Source organism: Triticum aestivum, chromosome 7D (genome assembly GCF_018294505.1).
Source record: "Triticum aestivum cultivar Chinese Spring chromosome 7D, IWGSC CS RefSeq v2.1, whole genome shotgun sequence".
NCBI lineage: Eukaryota > Viridiplantae > Streptophyta > Magnoliopsida > Poales > Poaceae > Triticum > Triticum aestivum.
The window spans coordinates 581571672-581596580 of record NC_057814.1 but is presented as its reverse complement, the minus strand read 5'-3'; the positions used below and the strand labels follow the sequence as shown (position 1 = coordinate 581596580).

Genomic DNA, 24909 nt, shown 5'->3' with positions numbered 1-24909 from the left:
AATTAGCAAAGGTCATGCCCAATTTTCTTGACCTAGAAGGTGCCCGATTCTCAACCGAAACAAAAATTAATCAGCATGTATCTTGACATCAACCAATAGTAGTGATCTAGTGCTTTAGTGGTTCGATTAGTTTAGTATTTTCTCACACACTCAGACACCCTTGCTTGCCATGTGTGTGAGAGAGATAGTGAGAGGAGACAAGAAGAAGGGGGTTAGGAAGATGTTGCCTGCTCATCAAAGCTAACCATCTCCCCCTTTTCACCCCTTTTCCTTTCTCTTTTGTGGGTTGCAAGGAAGCTACTGGTTCCATCCCACAACACCTAGCAACAACACACTAACAGGTTCCATCCCAAAACACCTAGGCAATATCACAAACATCTCTCAATTGTTCCTTGACAATAACCATCTTTTTGGCGACATTCCTCGAGAATTAGGTTATTTGGTCAACTTAGAGATCTTGTTCCTTGACAATAACCAACTTTTTGACCAAACTTTTTTCCTATTTAGAACGAAACATGGCCCACAACGATGAGGCCGGCGGTTCGGGCGGCAAGCAATTCTGGGAGCTGTCCCAGGAGATGGAGGAAGAACCTCACCGCTATGAGGACGCCGCGGAAGACACCGATCCTGACTACACAACCCCTAGTGGCGTCGGGGATGACACCACTGATGGTGCCGCCGAGGATGCCACCACTGATGATGGCGGCGCACGCACAGATGGCAGCCAACCGAAGAGGCAACGGAAGGACCGGCGCCCGAACGTGCTCGGCACCGTCAAGGAGGAATTTACTGAAGTGAACTCCGACGGGCATCCAACGGCGCCCAAACATGTAGTCAAGGGGTACTCGGTTCAGCTCGGGTGCATTCTCCGGAGCACCGTCTCGATCAACACCGAGAACCTAAGGCATAAGGACCGATGGAATTTGCGCTGCCTCCTCTTCACGAAGCTGCACGAACGATACAAGTTCCCCAATGAGTTTGCAAACACACGCCTCTCAGGGAATAAAGTGAACAGTGCCGCCCTCACGAGGATGAGCACGGCCTTGTCTACATGGAGAAGCACGGTGAAGGCAATGATTAAAAAGGTGATAGTTATGAGAAGATCAAGGCGAAATATCCTTTGATGAGCGAAGATGACTACAAGGAGTTCAAGATCAAGTGCGAGAGCAGCGCAACCTCCGAATCAAGTCAGTTGGGGAAAGAAATGCGGCAGTTGAACTTAGGGGTCCACCAACTCGGTCCCGGCGGTTATAGAGTGGCGGAGCCTATATGGGACAAGGAGGACGCGGAGCGTGCCGAGCAAGGCCTACCTCCCCGCTTCGAGAAATTCCCTGACAAGCAGACCAGGAACTTTGTCAGGGCCCGGTACAAGGAGGACCCGGTAACAAAGGAGCTTACCATGGATCCGAAGACCAAGGCGCTCGAGAAAGTTCTGGTAAGGAATACACCCCCGCGTAATTAGCTACATATATGGTTGCATTCTAGTTAATGAAGCCAAATTTCTAAATGGTTCACATTCCTTCCGCAGGAGGCTGAAAGCAGTAGCGCAGGGTCATCTCAGAGCTCCCCTTTTAACACCCCTTTAAATAGGGCGTTGAACGTAATGAAAAACAAGGATAAGCTCAGTAAGCCGTCGTCAGCTGGTCGTGTGGCCGGCAAAGGCTTGTCCACAAAATGGTTGTCATACTATACCGCTGGTGGGCGAAAGGAGAAAAAGACCAACTCGGAAAGCCAGTCGTGCGAGGTTCAAGAACTCAAGGCACAAGTGACGCGGATTCCGGAGATTGTCCAAGAGCAAGTGCAACAACAACTGGGAACGACGCTCACCGCCATTGTGCCTACCTTGATTCAGGGGCTGACGACGTGGATTGCGGGCGGCCAACAGGGGCCTCCCCCGGTTCCCAGCTTCACGGCCAGCAACTCACACAACGCGCAGGCGGCACCATTGGTGTCTCCGGCGGAGGCGGTATTAGTGTCTCCGGCACCGGCACGGGCATTGGAGCTTATTGCACCTGGGTGTACGCCGGCCGGCACCTCGCCAGCAAGCGGCCCCTCCGTCAGTTGCACGCGCACGCCCGCCGTTGGCGGTGCCTCGACATTAGCCGAGCTCGACGGCATCACGGTAACTAAGCCTCTCGGCCGATGACTTCATCTCCTTGCCTTTGACTGGGCATCCGTGACGCCCTACATGTTTTCGCAGGGCGCCACCGATGTTCCTTGCACTCTCCTGCACTTCGTGGGCGGCGAGTTGGTCGATGTCGCCAAGGGCAGAATCGTTCAACCGGGCAACCGCGTGTTCCACGGTAATCCGATGCCACCCACCTTCTATAGGGTTGAACTGGTTCGGGTACTGCCAGGCTGCGACGAGTTGTTACCTCCGATTCGACCCGCTGGGGCCAACGAAGATGATGTGATGACCCTCAGCGCCTGTGTAAGCTGGCCCCTGCTTTGGCCGAAGAGCCAGATTCGTTTGGGGGCGGGGGACACCACCCCACAGACAAGACCGCCAGTCGTGCCAGCGCCAAGCCATGGCAAGAACGCCGCAACGCTACCGGACCTGCCGGACATCCCTATGGCATAGGATCCGAACATGCATATGGCACAGGATCCGGACGACAACGACAACGACGACGGTACATTTACCAACGTCGATAAGTACTTTGCCGAACATGGGTACGGTGACGAGTTCTGCGGGCCTCCTTCTCTAGAACCCAACCCTCAAAAAGACGACCGCGATCTAGCTGGTACGGCGGAGAAACCCAATTGCAACAGGCGTCGTCTGGCGTTCAGTTCTTAGGAGACGCCTCCAGCTGCCGCCTTCACCGAGCCTCGGATAGCTGAGGTGCCAAACATTATCAGCCCCAACACGCTCAAGAAGGCGGTCTGTGAGCAGAACTCGATCCCATTACAGCAGATCAAGAAGAAGGGACGGAAACGAAAGACTAACAAGGGCGCCAGTGCGAGCCAACCGGCACCGAGTACGATCCGTGCTCAGGACGGACCACCTTCACCTAAGGATATCTCGAGGAGGGTGCATGTGGCGGGTAGGCCGATGCAACCGACAAATATGCTCAATGCTGCAACCGGTGCTATGCGGAGTCTGCATGACAGTGTTCTTTCTTTGGAGAAGCGGCGTCTCAGAGAGAATGATGTGGCATACCCGGTTTTCATGGCCAAGGTGCCAGAGGGCAAGGGCTTTGTGGATAGCACAGTCGGGGGTACGATCGTCCTGCGATTAGATGACATCTTTGCTATGCTTAACCTTCATCCGCTGCACTACACCTTCGTTCGGCTGTTTTCGCTGAGTATGGAGATGCGGATCATTAGAGACAAGACCCCGGACATTGTGATAGTCGACCCCTTCTACATGCGTGCCAAGATCTTGGGCAGCGCTGGGGACCGGCAAGTCACGAGTTCACACCTCGAAGGCGTCATTCTAGCAAACCCAGATAAGGATAACTTCCTCGTGCCTTACTTTCCCGAGTAAGTCATCTCCTAACCGCCCCGTAACATATGATTTCTTAGATTTCGATCGTTCTTTTTTTTTTCTAACATTCCGTGTTCTGTGCAGTGACACACATTGCACACTCATCCTCTTAAGCCCGAAATATTCCATGGCCACGTATCTCGACCCGGACCGGGACTCCAAGATAGACTACACAAATATCAAGAAAGTTCTTGATGATGCTCTCCCCGGCTACGCCGCATCTGGAGGCACCTTTAAGAGGCCAGTTCGTAGGTACAGCAGGCACGTGTTCACCCACAATACGATGTTCCCCTGCGTCAAGCAGCCGCCTGGCGGTCAGAAGGATGCCTACTACGCCCTCCATCACATGCGGGCGATCGTGCGGGACCATAATCACCTTCTGCTACCAAATAATCTCAAAGATTGGGCCGCAAGATTGGGGGCAATCCAGGACACGGACATCCGACAAGAATTCTTTCGCATCCAGTCGGAGTTTGCAGAAATCATCCATCAAGATGTCCTTCGTACCTCGGGGCAGTTCTACCTCAAATTTCAACCGTCCAACAGCGAGATAGACATAACGCTACAAATGCAGGCTGACAACGCCCGCGATTTCATGACCATCACGACAGACGGCGGCTTCATCCACGCTCCGGTCCCCTGAATCAAGTCAAAAGTTGTGATGCTATGTGTAGTTCTGAAACATTCATTAGCTCATGTTGTAATTAAACTGTAGTGAACTTGTATGTCTCTTTGGTTTGGACAGTCGTTCAACTTAGAATTAATCGATGCTATTTGTTAGTAGGACCATGAATCGTGCTATTAATGTCTTGCTTTTCTCTTCCGATCCTTTTGTTGCATACTTATATATTGCTTATGTATTGTCTGTTGTTTGGCTAGTGCATAGAGATGCCATCGTATGTCGTGTACAAGGGTAAGGTTCCCGGAGTCTACGACGACTGGGAGGAGTGTCGGAGACAGGTTCACCGTTTCAGCGGTAACAGTTACAAAGGGTACACCACTAGGGCGGAGGCGGAATCTAGATACGCGCGCTATCTAGCGGGAGAGAGGAGGGAGCGTTGGAGGAACTGGATGAAGACCAGTTTCATCGCGATGATGCTCATCGTGATGACCGCTCTCTTCTATGTGATGGTAGTTCAGATGATCGATATCGACTTGTAATGTGAAGACAAACTCGCTATTCGCGGTCTCGAGACTTGTAATGTTCTATCTTCGTTCGGTCTTTTGAATTCGGAGACTAATATGATGAATTGTATTCGGAGACTAATCTTCTATTGTATTCGATGAATCTGCTGTTGCTGTGTCCTGCTGCTTATTTTCTGTCCAATAATATATTTTGTAATCTGTGCAAAAATCAGAAAAGAAAAAAATCCCTAATATACATACTAATGGCGCATCACGCCAACGTGCACCATTAGTATGCCAAAGGATACTAATGGCGCATCCCAGAGCAGTGCGCCATTAGTATGCCAGAGGGTACTAATGGCGCATCACCCAGCAGTGCGCCATTAGTATGCCGAAGGATACTAATGGCGCATCACACTGCAGTGCGCCATTAGTATGGCAAAGCACATGGGTATATATGCCCCCCTGGGAGGCATACTAATGGCGCACCGTGGCCTATACTAATGGCGCACTGCCCGGTGCGCCATTAGAGTACCAGATACTAATGGCGCACCAGCGGTGCGCCATTAGTAAAAATTACTAGTGGCGTGATGCTAGTGGCGCACCAGTAGTGCGCCATTAGTAGGCAAAACTGGTGCGCCACTAGTAATCCTTTTTCTAGTAGTGCCGTGACAAGATTTTGAAGGAATTCAAAATAGATCGGCAAAGAAGGAGTTCTTGGATGTGTTATAAGGTGTGAGTATTGAGTAAGACTCAAGACCTGACCATGGAAGAAGAGAGAGAAAGGACGAAGGTCGTCCCCTATGCTTTAGACGTAGGCTCTACAGTATGCTATGCTGTGTACCGCTCCTGAAGTGTGCCTTGCCATGAGTTAGTCAAGGGGTACAATAGTGATCCAGGAATGGATCACATGACAACGGTCGAATTTATCCTAAGTAACTAGTGGACTAAGGAATTTTCTCGATTATGGAGGTGGTAAAAGAGTTCGTTGTAAAGGGTTACGTCGATGCAAACTTTGACATTAATCCGGATGACTCTGAGTAGTAAACCGGATTCGTATAGTAGAGCAGTTATTTGGAATAGCTCCAAGTAGCGCGTGGTAGCTGCATCTACAAGATGACATAGAGATTTGTAAAGCACACATGGATCTGAAAGGTTCAGACCCGTTGACTAATAACCTCTCTCACAAGCGTAATATGATAAAACACCATGGGTGTTGGATTCATTGCAATCACATAGTGATGTGAACTAGATTATTGACTCTAGTGCAAGTGGGAGACTGTTGGAAATATGCCCTAGAGGCAATAATAAAGTGGTTATTATTATATTTCCTTGTTCATGATAATTGTCTATTGTTCATGCTATAATTGTATTAACCGGAAACCATAATACATGTGTGAATACATAGACCACAACATGTCCCTAGTAAGCCTCTAGTTGACTGGCTCGTTGATCAATAGATGGTTATGGTTTCCTGACCATGGACATTGGATGTCATTGATAACGGGATCACATCATTAGGAGAATGATGTGATGGACAAGACTCAATCCTAAGCATAGCAGAAGATCGTGTAGTTCGTTTGCTAAGAGCTTTTCTAATGTCAAGTATCGTTTCCTCAGACCATGTGATTGTACAACTCCCGGATACTGTAGGAATGCTTTGGGTGTACCAAACGTCACAACGTAACTGGGTGGCTATAAAGGTACACTACAGGTATCTCCGAAAGTGTCTGTTGGGTTGGCACGAATCGAGGCTGGGAATTGTCACTCCGTATGACGGAGAGGTATCTCTGGGCCCACTCGGTAATGCATCATCATAATGAGCTCAATGTTACTAATGAGTTAGCCACGGGATCATGCGTTACGGGACGAGTAAAGATACTTGCCGGTAACGAGATTGAACGAGGTATTGGGATACCGACGATCGAATCTCGGGCAAGTAACTTACCGATAGACAGAGGGAATTGTATACGGGATTGATTGACTCCCCGACATCGTGGTTCATCCGATGAGATCATCGTGGAACATGTGGGAGCGAATATGGGTATCCAGATCCCGCTATTGGTTATTGGCCGGAGAGGTGTCTCGGTCATGTCTGCATGGTTCCCGAACCCGTAGGGTCTACACACTTAAGGTTCGGTGACGCTAGAGTTGTTATGGGAAATAGTATGTGGTAACCGAAGGTTGTTCGGAGTCCCGGATAGGATCCCGGACGTCACGAGGAGTTCCGGAATGGTCCGGAGGTAAAGATTTATATATGGGAAGTCATCATACAGTCACAGGAAGTGTTTGGGGGTATGCCGGTATTGTACCGGGGCCACCGAAGGGGTTCCGGGGGTCCACCGGGAGGGTCCACCTGCCCCGGAGGGCCTTATGGGCTGTAGGTGGAAGGGAACCAGCCCCTAAGTGGGCTGGGCACCAACCTCCCCCTAGGGCCCATGCGCCTAGGGTTTGGGGGAAACCCTGGAGGGGGCGCCCCCCTTGACTTGGGGGGCAAGCCACCCTCCCTGGCCGCCGCCCCTCCCACCAGATGGGATCTAAGGGGCCGGCCCCCCTCTCCCTTGCCCCTATATATAGTGGAGGGGTGGGAGGGCAGCCGCACCCCTTACCTGGCTCAGCCCTCTCCTGCTCCAACTCCTCCTCCTCCTCCGTAGTGCTTAGCGAAGCTCTGCCGGAGAACCACGAGCTCCATTGCCACCATGCCATCGTGCTGCTGGAGTTCTCCCTCAACTTCTCCTCTCCCCTTGCTGGATCAAGAAGGAGGAGACGTCCCCAGGCTGTACGTGTGTTGAACGTGGAGGCGCCGTCCGTTCGGCGCTAGATCTTATCTTCCGCGATTTGAATCGCCGCAAGTACGACTCCATCAACCGTGTTCTTGTAACGCTTCCGCTTAGCGATCTTCAAGGGTATGAGGATGCACTCCCTCTCTCTCGTTGCTAGCATCTCCTAGATTGATCTTGGTGACACGTAGGAAAATTTTGAATTATTGATACGTTCCCCAACACCAACGGCCGTCGTGCTTCTTCAATCTCTGCTCATCCTGCTCCAGCCGCTCAAACAAGCGCCAGCGGGACTGCCTGCTCCCTCCTCCCCGCGGCCGGCTCAGTTGCCGCGCAGGCTTCACCGCCCCACCGTACTCCCATCGTTGGCCTAGCCATCCCTCTACTCACCCACACCTGCTGTTATTCTCCGGCGATGGCAGACGAACCAGTAAACCCTCGTACAGTCGTACTCCCCTCCGCGTGGGAAACAACTGCCGAGTCTTCCCTACCTCCGTGTCGTTCCCTTCCTAGGCCTCGCCGTCGTCCACCGCCCTAGTGCTCTCGGCGCGGCCTGGTCAAAATGGTCAACGACCGACATGCATCTGAAGTGGACTGTACGTGGAGAGGCCGACAGCTGGGTCCACGGCCGCACGCAAGGAAATGCCTCCTTATTACGCGCAAAATAATGATTCCTCCACCTGACATCAGGGACCCACCGAAAGGGCCTCTGTATTTCATGAAAAAACGTTACGGCCGCTGACAGCTCGGACCCACCAGCTATATCTTCGCACGCAAGGAAGTGCCTCCTTATTACGCACAAAAAAATGAATACTCCCCCTGTTAGCTGGGACCCAGTATAGTGGCAGGCTGACTTGTGGGCCTACTAAGTTGACGGGGACGGGGGGCTTTGTCAACTTAGTCAATATGCACAATTCTAGCTCCTGTGACCGTACGATGTCCATCCAACGGCCGTAGTGCTTCTTCAACCTCTGGTCTTCTTGCTCCAGCCGCCCAAACCAGCGCCGGTCGTGCCTCGTGCTCCTGCCTCCCGTGGCCGGCTGCGATGCCACGGAGGCCTCACCACCCCCTACTACTCCCACTGCTGGCCAGACCATCCCTCTACTCACCCACACCCCGTGTTATTCTGCGGCGACGGCAGCCTCACACCGCAGCGAACCAGTGAACCCTCGTACTCCTCTACGCGTGGGCATCCACTACCGCGTCTTCCCCGGCTCCGCGTCGTCTCCTTCCTAGGCCTCGCCGTCGTCCACCGCCCTGGTGCTCTCGGCGCGGCGTGGTCAACGTGGTCAAGGAATGGCTTTCATCGGACGTGGAATGTACGTGGAGAGGCTGACAGCTGGGTCCACGGCCGCAGCAAGGAAGTACCTCCTTATTACGTGCAAAATAATTATTCCTCCATCTGACAGCGGGGACCCACCGGACGGGCCACCGTATTTCACGAAAAAAAGATTTGCCCCTGACTGCTGGACCCACCAGCTACAACTTCGCACACAAGGAAGTGCGTCCGGGCAAAAAAACGATTCGCCCCCCTGACTGCTGGGACCCACCAGCTACATCTTCGCAGGCAAGGAAGTGCCTGACAGTCGGGACGCACCTGGTCGAAGCGTACGTAGCGTTGTCATTCTGGTCGCGAACGTGTACGTACACATATATTGGTGGATGTAGAGGCGCGCACGTGTCGTAGTAGAGGCGCGCACGTAGCATGTACACGTACGTACAACGGTCAGGGTGCAAGAAAGAAAATACGGCCACGTATGTGTACATACAGACAGGGTCTCGAACGCCTACTCGCGCATACATACGGCCAGGGCTCGTGTACATGGCTGGGTCGGAACGGAGAAACAGCGTCGTCGTCGTGTTCATGGGGAGGCAACGGAATGCATCGTGTTCATGGGGAGCCAACGGAATGCGTCGTGTTCATCGGGAGGCAACGGAACGCGTGGGAGCCAACCGGCTGTCTCGAAACAGAATGCGTGGTCGTGTTCATCGGGAGGGCTTGGACGGAACAGGCGATGGAAACGAGGCCTGGCGTACCACACAACGGAGGAAACGGACCTCCTACATTCGGAACGGGGTCCTATTGATCGGGAGGGGTGTGGCGTACCGCAAAACAGAGGAAATGGACCTCCTACGGTCGAAACAGGGGTCCTGTTGATCGGGAGGGGTGTGGTGTACCGCAAAACGGATGAAACGGACCTCCTACGGTCGAAACGGGGATCCTGTTGATCGGGAGGGGTGTGGCATACCACAAAACGGACGAAACGGACCTCCTACGGTCGAAATGGGGGTCCTGTTCATCGGGAGGGGTGTGGCGTACTGCAAAACGGGACTCCACGGGATACTGTTCACGTCCACCGTCGACCTCCTCCAGCCTCCACGGGCTACCATCGACCTCCTCCAGCCTCCACGGGCTCCTGTTCATCCAGCCTCCACCGCGCGCTACTCCACCGGCTACTGTTCAACCACCCCTCCACGGGCACCCCTCCACCGTCTACTGTTCATCCAGCCCTCCACACCATGGGGTCCTGTTCAAAAACCCCTCCACGGGCACCCCACCATCGTCTACTGTTCATCCAGCCCTCCACCACACCACGGGGTCATGTTCGTCCAGAGGCAACGCCACCGCTCACTGTTCATCCAACCCCCCCCCCCCCCCCCCCGCAACGCTCACTGTTCATCCCAGAGGCAGCATCGACCGGCTTCAGTTAGCAGCAGTAGCGAAGGAATCGCTCGAACGGGTTCTTTTTAACAGCCATCGATCGATCGCTCGGGTTCAGTAACGCGTAGCCTGCAGTGCAACCGCTCGGGTTCAGTTAGAGCCCAATGCCTCGCTCGGGTTCAGTTAGAGCCAACGCCTCACACACACGCGCGTACGTGTAGGAGAGAAACACGCATCGCTCGGCCCCCGACCTCCCACCGTAACCGGGAACTCCCCGAAATTTTCCTCGCCCTCGCTTCTACCACGATTTTTTCCGCATGGACGGCCCAAAGAATGTCATGCAGCTGCGTCTCCGGCCCGCCCAGGACGAAGAGCCCATTTTCTGTCATGTTTTTTGTCATAGAAGTAGGATCCCACCACATCTATGATGATACCGGGTTTTGTCACAATTATCTTCATAGAAGTGTCATATGTATGACAGAAAAAAAATTCGTTCGGCCCAAAATGTCACGGATGTGTCTTTTTTTTTGTAGTGTCGTGGCGCCACACCCCCGTGTCTCTACAGACCGCGCAACCGTGCGTCTCTAACTGGGTATTTGGACACATGCCTCTCCCACCAAACTTCTTTGTATCTGGACAGTTGATACCCGTGCCTCGTGAAGACGCACGTCTGTCCACGCCGTGACTATTCCACCACGTCTGTCGAAATCTTCTAGATTAGGTACGTATATATATTGTCGTCTTTATGGATCGTAAAACCCTAACCCTTTTCCTAGATCCACCGCACAGAGACCTGCAACGGAGGCGGCACGAGCTTGGCAATGGAGATGAAGAAGCGTGCCTCTAGCAACAAGAAGACGAGGTTCGCGGCCGTACCTGTGCCCTCTAAGCTCGTTAAGAGGAGCGGCTATGGCTCGCCAACTGGATCCGAGAACCATGTTGAGTCTGGTCCGGACCACATCAGCGATCTTCCCGACACCATCCTCGGCGAGATCATCTCTCGTCTGCCCATAAAGAAAGGCATGCGCACACAAGTGCTCGCATCTCGGTGGCGCCGCATATGGCGCACCCCACCACTCGATCTCGACTTTCGTGTGATCCTTGATACTCGTTCTACCAGATCTCTGGAAAAAATCTGTTGCCAAATCATCTGCGTTCTCCCAGGCAAGCAAATCGTCCTGGAAACATACGTCGGAACTCACTGCCGACATCTTAGTTGCAACTGCCGCGAAGAATCTGTCACTGATGGCTTCAGTCTTCCTGTATCTATCCTCTCCAATCACAAGGGCCCGATTCGACGCCTCTGCATCCCGATAAGCTACCTCCAGTGCGAACCTTGTGGCGTCGATGAGTTGTTCCTGTCTCGGAATCTGGACCAACTCCAGGTTTTAGAGTTCTATCATATATTCCCAAAGTTCTTCTACCCAGGGCCCAGGCAAGCACGCAGAATCCCTTCTTCTATGCCGTCGCCACCGGCATCCATCTCGAGATTTCGCTCGTCTCTCCACACCATCACCTTCTCAATGTGCAAACTAGAAGATAATTTTGTAGAAATGCTTTGCCTCCCACTGCTCAGGAGACTTTCGCTGGTGGAGGTTTATATATCGGATGTCTCCTTGCGGAAGTTCATCCACCACGGTTGCCCTGCCCTGCAGTGCCTGCTGCTTGTTTGCAACAAGAAATTCTGATGTCTACGGATAAACTCAGCTAGGCTTGTAAGCATTGGCATTCGTTCCGACGGAGGAAAACTGATCATTGAGGATGCGCCTTCCCTCCGGAGACTGCTACATGATTCTGTAGATGCACAACTACAGATAACAGTTTTGTCTGTGTTGGACACACTGGGAAAAATTCTGAATTACCCAACGAAACAAATATCGTCATTGGGACTACAGTTATTCAGGTACTGCCTCTGCACGTTACTTTGACCTGCGTTATTCAAAAGCACTTGAGATTCACATCCACGAGCTAATAATATCACGTTATGTGCTCAATGAAGGGTCTCTGCATAAGTAGCCTACACGCGGTGCTGGATTCCGTCAAGACCTTGTTTATCTCACAGACATGCTTTAATCTGGATGAGATTGTTGACTTGCTGCGATGCTTTCAATGCTTGCAAAACTTGTTTATCGAGGTGATGATTTCACACACGTTGAAAGCCCACGCATAATATGCATAATATACTGGCACTAACTCTTAAGTTTGCTCTTCTCGTGTGTTTAGGGGGGAGGATGCGATCAAAGAAGTATAACAAATGAATGGCGCCAAAAGCAGCGGGTGTTTCTCAATAATCACGACATTTGTTTGAGGACATTAACGCTGGAAAACTATGAAGTCACAGATGCAAACACTGAATTTGTGACATTCTTTATTCTCAATGCTAGGATGCTACTGAGCATCAGGCTTAAGTTTGGCCTGCGCAGAGATTTCACTCGTGAATTTTACAAACGGCAAGAAGAGGTACTGCAGATGGACAAAAGGGCTTCTAATTGCGCAGAGCTTAAATTAACAACAACTTGCAAGCACATGCACATGGACTTAAAAAACACAGGTGTTGAATATATGGATTTGCCAGATCCATTCAACTGTGAATGCTGAAAATAGGTCTGAAGAGATGTACTTGCTATATTGAATAAGTGCATTGTGTAAACATGGTCAAGCAATTATGTATGCTTTCTGTTTTCAATATCGATCATATGTTTCTGGACCCTATGATAAAAGAAATCAGCTCACATAGATGCTCAAAAATCAAACTAGTATCCTCTTGTTTCTCTCAGTTGCTTGGCATGAAATTCTGTCTTTTAAAAGCAACATGCGTCCACTACAAACCTGCAATTGCTGCAACCGCGCCTCTCCGAAGGACGTCCGTGCACCCCACAGGAAACGAACGTGCATCAAGAGGTTGTGAAAATCATACGTCCGTGTGAACACGTCTCTGAAAACATTTGGAATGTTGTGATAATGACTTAAGGTCAGCAACGAACCTCCAATCACTTTTTAGATGCTGGGTTTCCATTCTCATTATCATATTGAACAAAACTGATGCATCCGAAGAATTCGTCAAAGCGAAAGATTACGTGCCCCTTTTAATTGCAGACACCGTGTCCCTCCGAGAGACCGTGTCAGAAATGAAATTCGAAAAACAGTAGCATGGTCTTGCGTCATTTAAACATACACCCGTGCCTCTCTCAGTGAACAAGCAACTTAAAATGTTATGAAAACTGAGGCACTTCACTGCATTTTCTCCTTGGATAACCGTGCGCACCGTGGCTTCACTCCACTGTCCCTCGGAGTGGCCGTGTCATGCGAAAACAACTAGGAGAACACAAGTAGGAATGGCCGTGTCATGCGAAAACAACTAGGAGAACACAACTAGGAATGGCCGTGTCATGCGAAAACAACTAGGAGAACACAACTAGGAATGGCCGTGTCATGCGAAAACAACTAGGAGAACACAACTAGGAATGGCTGTGTCATGCGAAAACAACTAGGAGAACACAAAAGACGTCTGTGTGTCGTCCGCATGTACAACCATGTGCCAACCGTCCGCATGTACATTTAGAATACAGAGGCCTTTCCGTGCATCTCATTCTTATCCATACAGACCGATGCACACCATGGCTTCACGTCCCTGTCCCTCCGAGAGACCGTACTAGGGAAAAATACTTCGAAAAACAGAAGCATGGTCGTGCGTCATGGACGTGCACAACCTGTCTCAGTGAACGCCTCACTGAGAAAATTTCAAAAACAGAAACAAAACCGTGCCTTATTTGCATGTAAGTCCGTGCGTGTTGGGGCCGTCCGTGCGTGCCTCTATGCTCCTAATAAGCCTATAGTCTTGTCTCTGCCGCTGTATAGTAGCCCCATGTCAGTGAGCAGACGGGTATTATAACTGTCTGTTCTGTTTTGTGCCAACCCAGACCGCCCCCTCCCACTCACCCGCTGTAGCGTTCATTGTCTCTTCTCTCTCGATTCTCCCTCTATATCCAGGGCTAGTCTATTTTCTCTTAATTTCTATGTGAATTTTTTGCTACGATCCATTTTCCTCTCTGTTGGTTTCGTCTCTCCGTGATTGAAAGCGACGCATCTGCGCTGTTATGCTAGGAATTGCCTGGAAATTCGTTGTGATCTAGACCAAATCAACGCAATACGAGGCTGAACCTGTACACGACCCGTGCCTCTTAGGGGTGGGGTTGATTTGAAGTTGGCGTTTGTGCTTGAGAACACTACGAGCTGCAGCGACCTGCGGCGTCCAAGTCACAGGTGAGTGATGAACTTCGCCGAGGGAGGTTGGTAGTTTAAATTGAAGCCCGTTAGGTCTTGCAAACAACGGCGGTGGCCGGAAGTCCAAGCGAGTGGCCAGACGTTGAGCTCTATTGCTTAACCGGCCACAGGGTGCTGGAGGTCGGCGTTTGGGGTGCTGTTGACTGGGAGTCGGCGTCTGTGCTTGAAGATAGCGTTTGGGGTCCTGTACGCTGGAGGCAAGGTTAACGTTGATGGATCACCCATTTCAAATACCACCTAGCCACACATGTTCCAGTGGTTGGCGTCGGCGACGGTGGCGTATGGTCGTGGATGACGTTGTTGCTGGGTGCAGCTCCGACCAATTTACATATAATTTTAATGTCACAAACACTCCTTTGAGCCGCCTGATGATAGACTATTGTTTCTCCTTTTTGCCTATCTTGTCTTGAAATATACATTTGCTAAAGCCGCTTTTAAAACCAAGCAGCAGAAATCCTTTTTAGGAAATTGCTTGTGAACGACTATTTATGTAAAAATGCCGGTTTAGCCGAATAGTTTTTCAAGATAATTTTTTTTCCTTGTGTTGAAAATTTCATATAAACGTTGTTTTGCAACGTATACCAGGGGAAACCATGTTCTGTGATGTATGTACCAACTTCGGTTGCTCCGAACTGGAGTCAGGCGTTCTTCACAGCGCGATAACAGTGCATCTTCCTCGATGCTTCAAGACATGCCTGGTAAGGAGAAATGTTTGCCACCCCATGCTGCCCATCAGTTACTACCAACTAGTGTATCTTTCTGATGAAGGAAATAAAAGTTTCTACCATATTGTTTGAATGGACTGCCTACATTTAAGCATTTAATGATATGTTTTCAATTTTTGATGTACCTTTTTTTATCAAATAGCAACCTGTTGAAAACAATTGGTACATATATGATAAGCGCTATCTGTCTTGGTTATACATGCCTGGTAAGATTTTTTTTCTTGCGCAGTATGTGCCATGCTACTGCAGGCAGCAAGTCACTTCTTCAATCTATCGGTGGAAAGAGGAAGCATTTCAAGAAGAAGGAAAACAAAGAAATCCAGTACTGATCACCAACGAGGATCTGTCATATGAGATCTACAACACCGATGAACCTAACCGGTCTAAAATTCATGGACCTGGCTGGGAAAAGTTAATTAGTGACTACGATTTTCATTACCGAGATCTAATCATCATAAACCTGGATACTGGGAGTCTGTCCATTGAGATAGATCTGAGACTCAGTGATTCTCGAGGAGGTCACAGGCCCCTCCCCATCACTAGGTAAGTGCACCAACTTCCATCCTGTTTTATCAACTACGTTTATCAGCATAATTTGGTACTCCTACCCCTGTCCACTAAATTAATGACATACTTACAGTCAAAGTTATTTTGAAAACATTTTATGCAATTCTGTTGATTATCATCCCAATTTGATCACATGCATTGAATTTAACCATTCATTTTACACTTAAATACCGAGTTCATCTGTTTAAACAAATTTGTTTGAAAATGAGTTATTTTTTTCCATGCAGCTCTTGATTTTCTATGACTCGGAGAGGGAGTACATTGGGAAAATAGTGTTCGGTCGAGGCGTAAACCTCTCATACAGACAATTTGGACAGATGATATACTATGTGTTTGAGTCTGACGACTTCCCCACCATACCCTTTGTGCAGCGTCTAAACGTCACCAATGTCATAAATGGTCGTCTGGTTAGTCATTGAATATTTGTTTTGATCCACTGCCATGGTTTTGTTTGCTATTTTCGATGTTTTATGTCCTTGTACATTGATTTTATCTAGTAATATCGGTACAATCTGCAGAGAATCCCGTCTGCCGTTGTGAGGCTTCTAAAGATGAACCTGGGATATCTACCTCAAAACGGTGGTATCAGCCTAACAGAGATGTATGATGCAATAGACATGAGCACAACGTACTCCATACGAACCGACGGCAGAATGGAGGTGACCGGTTTTTCAGATTTTGCCCGGGAAGCTCAGCTAAAGGTTGGTTCAATTGTCCTTGTCACAATTGAAAAGCGGTGGCCAACATTGGGAAACATGAAGCTGCTGCGGATGATAATCAACGACCTTTCCTGATAGAGCGTTGCCGGTGGCTATACTTCCTAGTTCAGTAATTTATGTCTGTTTTTTGAACAGCCTGTACACATCAGTTTTGTTATTTAGTTATGTCATGGTATGTAACTGAGCATATAATTATGTCCAAGAGGACGGTGGTGAAAATTCCCTGTCAAAGAAGGTGAAACACTTACGTGGGTTAGTTTATTTATCTCTGGATAATAATAAAGGGATTCGCTGAATAATAATGGAGGATGAATGGCTGTGGTGAAGTATGTTTCAGAATAGTTTAGTGACGTTGCTAGCTCCGCACGTCAGTAGTATACATATTTTTCACTATGGTGCTCCGCAGAATAGCGTCATGCCAAGTAGTTTGTTGCGATGAGCTCAAGCATACACCTCTGTCAACCGCACAACACTTCTCCTAAAAACCTAGCGCCTTCCCCTATGGCTCAGTCACCTTAAACATCCATGCCTTCACATAGGTTCATGTCCGTGCCTCACGTAGCATCGTACCTGTGCCTCTAGCTGTGCTACTCGCTGTATAAGTGCGTTTCGCAGCTGCATGCCTACGCCCCTCATTTCTTCTCGTTGTTTCTGCCCATCTCGTACTTGCAACTATTTCAGACATGACCGTGCCTGTTGAGTCGACACATTCATGACTCTCACGACCGTGCCTCTGCAAAGTGCAGCATTACAGGTGATACATTCAGGACACATTAGGGACCACCTTGCCACTATTTCAGACATGACCGTGCCTGTTCCGTCGTCACATTCATGCCTCTCAAAGTTAATTGAAAAACATTCCGGAAAAACAGTAACGGACGCCTATTGTCAATCCTCACGTCACGTACATTCGACGTTCATTCTTTCGTCACAAAAGTAATTGCCGTGCCTCTGCCACAGAACATATAAGTGTAAAACGATTATTCCTACACTTGTAAAACCCGGAATGCCCTGGATAAATGTCGAATCCCACCTTGCGGCAAAACCATGGAGGCCGGTGCTTCTCAGGAACACATCTGTGGCTTTTTGCGCATGTAGTTGAGTGCACGGCTATTTGTTCGTGCCCGTGCCTCACGTAGCACCATAGCACGAATTGACGTCCGTGAACCACGTAACTTCATTTCCGTGCCTGACGTAGCATCGTATCTATGCCACTACGTGCGCCTCTTGTTGTATAAGTGCTTCTTACAGCTGCATATCCACGCCTGTCGTTGCTTCTCGTTCTTTCTGTCCATCTCGTAGTGACAGCTGCAACAGTGCCTCTGAAAAAACACAGCACTGCTCCTACCAGCGAATGTATCACTGAAAACAATTGCCACTCCCAATGAATGTACCACGCCCGTGTGTCTGAGAGTTAAACCAGCCACTTCAAGCATGCTTCTCTTGGTCAGAGACTTGTGCCTCTACATACTGCCCCTGCATGCCTCACGAGATAAATTGTAAAAGTTAACATTTGACAGCAAACTACGCAAGACAACGAACATCTCCCCGACTTGCTGGAGATACGACGGTTGCTAAAAACATAACTGCTGATTTTATTTTTATTTTTTATAAAGAAAAACCACGATCAAAAACTCAGGATGTGCACAACCGCACCACCAGGGAGATGAAACCACGATCCAGAACCCACGATGTGCACAACCGCATCGACAGTGAGATCGTGCACTCCTTTGCCGCTTCCCCGCCCTTAAATTTAGACTTCCGCCGCGGCCTTCTTACACACAAACAACAGAAATCGCCATTGCGCTCCCACTCATTGTTCCCCACGAAAAACCAGGTTGCAGGAGGACCAACTGCTCCAGGCCATGGGATTCATCAAGGAATTCATGGAGGTGCAGGCCCACGGCAACACCAAGTTGCACGTGATCCACACCAACGACTTGCACAAGGCGGCGACCACCATCGAGCAGTACGAGCGACACCTCGAATTCGAGCGCCACAAGATCGTCGGAGTTGATGTGGAGTACACCAACGACGTTGGCGAAGATCAGAAACCAGCCCTCGTCCAGCTCTCCGTCGGCAAGGATCATCCGGTGTTGCTCTTCCAACTGAGCGCCGCCGACAAGAACTGCACCAGGTTCGACAACTTCCTCGCCGACCCCAGATACACGTTTGCTGGCTTCTCCATCGACGGCGACATAGAGATGCTCGGGCGCGTCGGACTAGAGATCGCCCACTTCGTCGACATCCAGAAGGAATGGAGGGTGCCTACAGCTACCAAGCCTCTGGACTCCCTTGGGGATGTCTCAGGCATCATTGTCCACGACTACTACAATAACATGAAGAAGAAGCTCACCAACGCAGAGCACCAGCGCTGGGCGCGCATGCCCCTGTCCATGAGGCACATCGAGTACGCGGCAAAAGATGCTTAGGCTGCGTACGAGATATGGAGCCGCCTCACCATCATCCAGGAAGGCCTCCGCCGGGCAAAACTCAAGAAGGAGCAGACCATGAAGCGCGCAAGGTCGTTGGGCGACTACGACTACTGCTGCAGGTGGTCCCAGCCAAGAAAAGTAACTAGAAGATTGCTCATGCCATTCTAGATTTCCCGTTAGATTTGCTTTCTCTCAAGACTGCCGTTTGCTTGTTCTAAATTTAGATTTGCTTGTGTCGCACTTAACCTTGTAGTTTGCTTCCAGTTTACATATCTTCTGAACAAGTTTATTTCCAGTGCAATGTTGCAGTTTTCTATTATTAGAATATATTGGCGTGAACTGAAAAATATAAACACAGTACAGATAACCTTGTAGTTTGCTTCCAGTTTACATATCTTCTGAACAAGTTTATTTCCAGTGCAATGTTGTAGTTTTCTATTATTCGAATATATTGGCGTGAACTGGAAAATATAAACACAGTACAGATACTTTACGATTAGCATAACGCACAGAGCAGGTACACATAGCAATCCACAAAAATGACGGGCATGCAATGCACTAGTACCTTTGTGGATGCGGGGTCGAAATGCAGGGACAACAATTACAGAATGCTCCTAAAAGCAGTGCACAATGTTCTAAAAAACCATTGCACACACAAATATTAAAAATCATTCGTATGGAACACTTTGGAAAAACATTTTGAATACAGAGGTAGTTAGGTGTTTATTCTCCTTGGAAAATATTGCTTAAGCCCGTGACCCTCAGAGAAGAACACTACAGAGGCACGGTTGTCCGTCAATAACACCAACTAGCTACTTAAAACACCCACGAAGGCACTTCGGTGCCTCCACTCCTATGGAGACCGTGCGTAAATTGACTTCACGTCTGTTAATGAGGCTGAATGCCTTCGAAGACACATGAAACTCATAGGCCACGGCCCCCGCAATGAAAACGTGTCAATGAAAGCTTCTTGAAAACGGAGGCACATCTTCACGTGCTTGCATCAAGTTCCTTCGCGTCCCTACCTCCCTTAGAATCACGTCCGTGCCTCCTGTTCATCGGGTAAAACCGTACCTATGTCGTGCGTAACATGTTAAGAAAGTTGATGACAACAAAAACATCAGAAAACCGAGCATTACGTCGACCCCGCTGGCACTAAACGTGACGTCACCGAAAACGCAGAGGCAGGAGTGTGCCTTACGGCCTGCTTCCGACGTATCGGGTCTATGAAGATTTACTTCCTCCTTAATATGGGAGGTGACTATCGCAGAGGCATAGGCTCCATCATTCACCTCCGTGCCTCCGTGCCTCGGCAAGAACGACGACCGTGATTTTAACTGTAAAGCGTATCGGACACCTTAGGGACGACCTTGCAACTATTTCAGACATGACCGTGCCTATTCCGTCGGCACATTCATGCCTCTCGCAGTTAATTCAAAAACATTCCGGGAAAACAGTAACGGACGCCTATTGTCAATCCTCGCGTCACGTACATTCGACGTACATTCCTTCGTCACACAAGTAATAGCCGTGCCTCTGCCACAGAACATATAAGTGAAAAACGATTCTTCCTACACTTGTAAAACTCGGAATGCCCTGGATAAATGTCGAATCCCACCTTGCGGTAAAACCATGGAGGCCGCTGCTTCTCAGAAACACATCTGTGGCTTTTTGCGCATGTAGTTGAGTGCACGGCTATTTGTTCGTGCCCGTGCCTCACGTAGCACCATAGCACGAATAGACGTCCGTGCAATCACGTAGCTTCAACTCCGTGCATCACGTAGCATCGTATCTGTGCCTCTTGTTTCGCCTCTAGTTGTATGAGTGCTTCTTGCAGCTGCATGACCACGCCTCTCGTTGCTTCTCGTTCTTTCTGACCATCTCGTAGCGTCAGTTGCAACACGGACACACAACAGTGCCTCTGAAGAAAGACAGCACTGCTCCTACTAGCGAATGTATCACTGAAAACAATTGCCACTCCCAATAAATGTACCACGCCCGTGTGTCTGAGAGTTAAACCAGCCACTTCAAGCATGCTTCTCTTGGTCAGAGACTTGTGCGTCTACATACTGCCCCTGCATGCCTCATGAGATAAATTGTAAAAGTTAACATTTGATAGCAAACTACGCAAGACAATGATCATCTCCCCGACTTGCTGGAGATACGACGGTTGCGAAAAACATAACTGCTGATTTTATTTTTATTTTTTATAAAGAAAAATCACGATCCAGAACCCACGATGTGCACAACCGCAACAACAGTGAGATCGTGCACTCCTTTGCCACTTCCCTGCCCTTAAATTTAGACTCCCGCCGCGGCCTTCTCACACACAAAGAACAGAAATCGCCATTGCGCTCCCACTCATTGTTCCCCACGAAAAACCAGGTTGCAGGAGGACCAACTGCTCCAGGCCATGGGATTCACCAGGGAATTCATGGAGGTGCAGGCCCACGGCAACACAAAGTTGCACGTGATCCACACCAACGACTTGCACAAGGCGACGACCACCATTGAGCAGTACGAGCGACACCTCCAGTTCGAGCGCCACAAGATCGTCGGAGTTGATGTGAAGTACACCAACGACCATGGCGAAGATCAGAAACCCGCCCTCGTCCAGCTCTCCGTCGGCAAGGATCATCCGGTGCTGCTCTTCCAACTGAGCGCGGCCGACAAGAACTGCACCAAGTTCGACAACTTCCTCGCGGACCCCAGGTACACGTTTGTTGGCTTCTCCATCGACGGCGACATAGAGATGCTCGGCCGCGTCGGACTGGAGATCGCCCACTTCGTCGACATCCAGAAGGAATGGAGGGTGCCTACAGCTACCAAGCCTCTGGACTCCCTTGGGGACGTCTCAGGCATCCTTGTCCACGACGTAGAGCTCACCAACGCAGAACGCAGCCGCTGGGCGTGCATGCCCCTGTCCATGAGGCACATCGAGTACGCGGCAAAGGACGCTTACGCTGCGTACGAGATATGGAGCCGCCTCACCATCATCCAGGAAGGGCTTCGCCGGGCAAAACTCGACAAGGAGCAGACCAGGAAGCGCGCTAGGTCCTGTGGCGACTACGACTACTGAAGCAGGTGGTCCCGGCCAACAAAAGTATCTAGAACATTGCTCATGCCATTCTAGATTTCTCATTAGATTTGCTTTCCCTCAAGACTGCCGTTTGCTTGTTATAAATTTAGGTTTGCTTGTGTCGCAGTTAACCTTGTAGTTTGCTTGCAGTTTACATGTCTTTTGCACAAGTTTATTTCCAGTGCACCACAATAGGCACTTATGTGCCTATGTGCCTCTGATACCAAGGGGACCGTGCGTAACTTGGCTTCACGTCATTTTACGCAACATTCTAGACGTCAACCAAAAGATTCACCTTCTCTCTGATATGTTCATTAATGAGGCCTAATGCCTTCGAAAACACATGGAGCTCATAGTCCATGCCCCCCGCAATGAAAATGTGTCAGTGAAAGCTTCTTTAAAGCAGAGGCACACCTTCACGTCCTTGCATCACGATCCTTTTCGCGTCCGTACCTCCCTTAGAATCACGTCTCCGTGCCTCCGGTTAGTTACGCGCATGCCTCTACGTCGGGTAAAACCGTACCTCTGTCGTGCGTAACATGTTAAGAAAGTTGCTAACAACAAAAACATCTGCAAACCGAGCATTACGTCCACCCCACTGGCACTAAACGTGACATCATCTAAAACGCAGAGGCAGGAGCGTGCCTTACGACCACCTTCCAACGTATCGGGTCTGTGAAGATTTGCTTCCTTCTTAATATGGGACGTGACTATCACAGAGGCAAAGGCTCCATCCTTCACCTCCGTGCCTCAACAAGAATGACGATCGTGCTTGTAACAGTAAAGTGTATAGATGATACATTAAGGAGACATTAGGGACCACCTTGCACCTATTTCATACGTGACTGTGCCCGTTCCGTCGGCACATTCATGCCTCTCACAAAAGTAATTGCCGTGCCTCTGCCACACAACATATAAGTGAAAAACAATTCTTTCTACACTTATAAAACCCGGAATGTCCTGGATAAATGTCGAATCCCATCTTGCGGTAAAACCATGCAAGACGGTGCTTCTCAGAAGCACATATGTGGCTTTTTTTGTGCATGTTGTTGAGTGCCTCTCTAGATTCTAACCATGTTGAAACCATATTCAAATCTAACCACACTGAAATCTCTAGAATCAAATATGTGCCCTAGTTGAGACGTTTATTTTGTACTTGAAACTGCAATCTATAATAAAACAATACAGTGTAATAAAACATACGCCTTCCGACCCAAATATGGTACTTGAAACTGCAATTTGTAATAAAACATACACCTTCCATCACAAATTAATTCGCTCAACCCTGTACTAACCAGTACAATGTGAATTGTACTGCAAAGTTGACACATTTATTTTGGGACGGGGTAGTACTACTACTTAAGAACAAAACACGATTGCTTAACATGGAAACGAAACTGTCTCCGTTCTGACATCGACGATTGCTTGACATTGTTCAACCTTTACAGACACACAAAACATGAAAAGCATAAAAACCATGGAAAAGCAAACATCTACCAACAAAATTACACTACTCCCCGTCGTCGGAGATGTCCACTATCTCCATTCTGACATCGACGTCGTTGGCCTCCGCCTCCTGCTCCGCATCCAGCTCGTCGAAGAGCACATCGGTCTTCGCCTGTTCTTCCCGGAGGAAGCGCCGGTTGGACTCCACATACGCCTCATCTTGGATGGACTCCAGGATAGCGGTCTGCTCCGCCATCAAAGCCGACTCACCGAGATAGAACTCTGCCTCGTCTTCCTCGTCACCCCACTCCTGTCGTCCTCGTCTTCCTCGTCACCATCCTCCTCCTTGTCCTCGTCATCTCCCTCCTCGTCATTCTCGTCGTCCTCGTCCACGCCTTCCTCGTCGTCCTGGTCATCCTCGTCCAAGCCTTCCTCGACATCCTCGTCATCCTCGTCCAAGCCTTCCTCGTGGTCCTCGTCATCCTCGTCCACGCCTTCCTCGTCGTCCTCGTCATCCTCGTCCAAGCCTTCCACGACGTCCTCGTCATCCTCGTCCAAGCCTTCCTCGTCGTCCTCGTCATCCTCGTCCACCCCTTCCTCGTCGTCCTCGTCCACACCTTCCTCGCCGTCCTCCTCATCCTCGTCCATGCCTTCCTCGTCGTCCTCGTCATCCTCGTCCACGCCTTCCTCGTCGTCCTCCTCATCCTTGTCACCCCCCTCCTCTTCCTCCATCACATCTCCCCCACTGGATCACCCCCCTCCTCTTCCTCCATCACATCTCCCCCACTGGATCACCCCCCTCCTCTTCCTCCATCACATCTCCCCCCACTGGATCAACTCCGTGCATGAGCTCCGACGCATCCCCCTCCACTTCCTCCACCTGCCCAATCTCCTCCGGCCCCGGCGAGTCCGGAGACATGCTCGCTGCGACCCGAGCGGCGCGCCTCGAACGGATGTCCTCCTGCAACTGAAAGCGGCGCTCGGGAGTAAGCATCGCATAAGTAGTTATCTTGTGCCGAACCATGGCGGGGAACGTCACAAACGAAAAGAGGAAGATGGGTGATTTCCTAAGATTGCCGGCGAAAGAGGGAGAAGCGGGATGATGTCTAGTTTCGGCGGACGCCGCTCGGCTTAAATAACTACTTCTCGACGTCGGGCGATGAGTCGGAACGGTGACATGCGGCGTTCACTTCACCGACGGATGAGACAGCCGTCGGTCCTTTTGGATTCCGCAGCGCCGACATGTGGCGTTCACTCTATTAAATACCTCCACCTCCTCCAGAGCGGCGTCACCGGAGGAAACGCACGTCGGACTCTTGGGTTTCCAGAGCGGCATTCACACCGAATACGAGGAGATGCCCGTCGAACAGTGGGGTTTCTGCAATCAACACACGAATGTGACTCTGTGTAATGCATAACCCTGCCTCTACTGACTTCATAGTTGTGCCTTTTAGTGCGAACGATTCAACAGAATCATTTGGAACACCAAGACAAACTAACGTCACTCTACACAATGCGACGCCGTGCCTTCCTGGGACCCATAACCGTGCGAAGAATATACCACACAAGCGTCTCTCGAATAGGCCATTCCGTGCTTCAC

The 24909-nt window shown here is 49.9% G+C and overlaps 1 protein-coding gene across 1 annotated transcript; it reads left to right on the top strand.

The window, feature by feature from the left end:
- Nucleotides 1–18214: 18214 nt before the first annotated feature.
- On the top strand, nt 18215–18781 carry LOC123170523 (uncharacterized). Its single transcript, XM_044588380.1, has one exon. The coding sequence runs from the start codon at nt 18215–18217 to the stop codon at nt 18779–18781; it is 567 nt and encodes a 188-aa protein (XP_044444315.1).
- The last annotated feature ends 6128 nt before the right edge of the window (nt 18782–24909 follow it).